General features: G+C 36.6%; 1 protein-coding gene across 1 annotated transcript in view; it reads right to left on the minus strand.

The window, feature by feature from the left end:
• The window catches only part of LOC107561460 (acyl-CoA synthetase family member 3, mitochondrial-like), a 36,023-nt gene that overhangs the window by 30,987 nt on the left and 2,325 nt on the right, over nt 1-2,711 (minus strand). Inside the window, exon 2 of the mRNA XM_016245915.1 lies at nt 1,020-1,770. Coding sequence (XP_016101401.1) covers nt 1,020-1,721 — 702 coding nt within the window. The 5' untranslated portion in view covers nt 1,722-1,770. The remainder of the gene's footprint in view (nt 1-1,019; nt 1,771-2,711) is intronic.

Raw genomic sequence — 2,711 nt, forward strand, 5'->3', positions numbered from 1 at the left:
TAGATAGATAGATAGATAGATAGATAGATAGATAGATAGATAGATAGATAGATAGATAGATAGATAGATAGATAGATAGATAGATAGACAGACAGACAGACAGACAAACAGACAAACAGACAGACTATGTTACACTGAATGTTTGCAGAAGTTTAACCATTTTTTTTTTAATAATAGAGCCAAATCAGGCATTTAACAGTAAAGCTTTTTTGGCCTTGATATGGCTATTTTATTGATGTTCTGTTCCCTTAACATGGCTATGAGATTTATTATTATTATTTTTTTTTTAGCAAGTGAAAATTGTTAGCAAATTTTATTTCCAAACAGCTTCAAATGTGGCTCATCCAATCTGATTTTACATGGTCAGCATCACTATTTAAAGTTGATACAATTTTCATGTGTCCTATTTATGAGAATACATGTGTATTATATATATATATATATAAATGGCTATTTAAAATGGCTATTTTTTACTATACGACTGGTTTTGTGGTCCAGGGTCACACATATTATATATATATATATATATATATATATATATATATATACACACACACACATTTAATATGTGTGACCCTGGACCACAAAACCAGTCGTAAGTCGCACAGGGATATTTGTAGCAATAGCCAAAAATACATTGTATGGGTCAAAATTATCGTTTTTTCTTTTATGCCAAAAATCATTACGATATTAAGTAAAGATCATGTTCCATGAAGATATTTTGTAAATTTCCTACCATAAATATCAAAACTTAATTTTTGATTAGTAATATGCATGGCTAAGAACTTCATTTGGATAACTTTAAGGCGATTTTCTCAATAAATAGATTTTTTTGCACCCTCAGATTCTAGATTTTCAAATAGTTGTATCCGCCAAATATTGTCCTACCCTAACAAATCATACATCAATGGAAAGCATATTTATTCAGCTTTCAGAAGATGAATAAATCCACATTTTTAAAAAATTGACCCTTATGACTGGTTTTGTGGTCCAGGGTCATATAATAAATACTCATTTACCATGGCCTGCAGGCTGCTGTGAGTGTGAAGCACTCCTTTTGGTCTGCCCGTGGTGCCGCTGGTGTAGATGAGCATGGCTGGCCTCTCTGCCCAGTCTGAGATGTTCTCCTCAGGCAGCATCCGTGTGTCCTCAGACTGTAGCGTATCTAGGCTAGACGTGGTGGGAAGCTGTAGGCAGGGCAGCCCTAGTTTCTGGGCCAAGGGCTCAATGGTATCCATGAAAGGTTGTCCGGCTACCAGCAGCTCGCTCTGGGAGTCTGAGATGACATATTCCAGCTCACTTGGAGGATGCTTCCTGTAGAGGGGCACAGCTATGCCGCCACACATCCAGGCCGCCCACTGCGCCACAGTGTAGGATGCGTCATTGGCACACAGGAATGAGATACGCTTGCCCTGCAGGTCTCCTGATTGGCAGGTGAGTGCTTTAGTAATGAGCCCCGCCAGGCTTTTACTGTTTTTGTAGAGGGAGCGGTAGGTGTGGCTCCCGCTGTGATCCGTAATGGCCACATTGTCTCCATACGCAGAAGCTCTGGAGAAAACAGGAGCAACTCTCCCTACAGCTGGCGAGAATTTTAGGTTGGATGACGTGAATGTTCTCTGCTCGACATTTCCCAGCAGCCACTTCAGGACTCTTCTGCCTCCCCTACAGTGAGACCAACTTGAAGAGCAGCTCCAGATGGACACGGTGTGTAAGGACAGCATAGTGTTGGATTGCACAGGAGTTGCCCACAGTCTTTGTCATCTGTCTAAGCTTGGGAATACAAAATTAAACAAAAGTAAATATTAATATTGATATAGTGTATATAAATGAAAACAAAGATTAAAAATACCCAGTTTTTCAATAAGACAATTAAAAGGCATTACTTATGACACAAGTCTCAACATTAAAGATTTTTCCTTGTCATGTCAGCATTTTCGCTGGACCTTTCATAAATACAATAAATAGCTCCTTTTTTTAAATGTACCTATTTATGTCAGTAAAAATAAATAAATAAATAAAAATAGCCATTTGTATTAAACTTAGTTTTCTTCATTAAAGTGTGTAAAAATAAGTATATTAAAGGCTGCATTTTTCTGAAACATTACTGATTTTTTTTTTTATCCTATTCTAATTGACGCTTCCAAACTACAAGAAGTCATTCTGCAAACTTTCAAAAATCCCTTTTTCAGTTTTTCATTGGAAATGCAGGAATCCAGGACGTTGTGGCAAAAAACAAATATGTCATTGCTCAAACATTTTGAGCATATTCATGTCATGTTTTGTATAAAATAAGTTTGTATGAGGTTCCTTATACTTAGGTGGTCAAATCCTTAAACTTCAGTACAAAATGTGTGTATATTAAAGGCTGCATTTTTCTGAAACATTACTGATTTTTTTTTTTATCCTATTCTAATTGACGCTTCCAAACTACAAGAAGTCATTCTGCAAACTTTCAAAAATCCCTTTTTCAGTTTTTCATTGGAAATGCAGGAATCCAGGACGTTGTGGCAAAAAACAAATATGTCATTGCTCAAACATTTTGAGCATGTTCATGTCATGTTTTGTATAAAATAAGTTTGTATGAGGTTCCTTATACTTAGGTGGTCAAATCCTTAAACTTCAGTGTATCTCTATCTCTCTCTCACACACACACACACACACACACACACACACACACACACACACACACACACACACACACACATACGATC

The sequence above is a fragment of the Sinocyclocheilus grahami genome, unplaced genomic scaffold (assembly GCF_001515645.1).
Source record: "Sinocyclocheilus grahami isolate Dianchi unplaced genomic scaffold, SAMN03320097.WGS_v1.1 scaffold772.1, whole genome shotgun sequence".
NCBI lineage: Eukaryota > Metazoa > Chordata > Actinopteri > Cypriniformes > Cyprinidae > Sinocyclocheilus > Sinocyclocheilus grahami.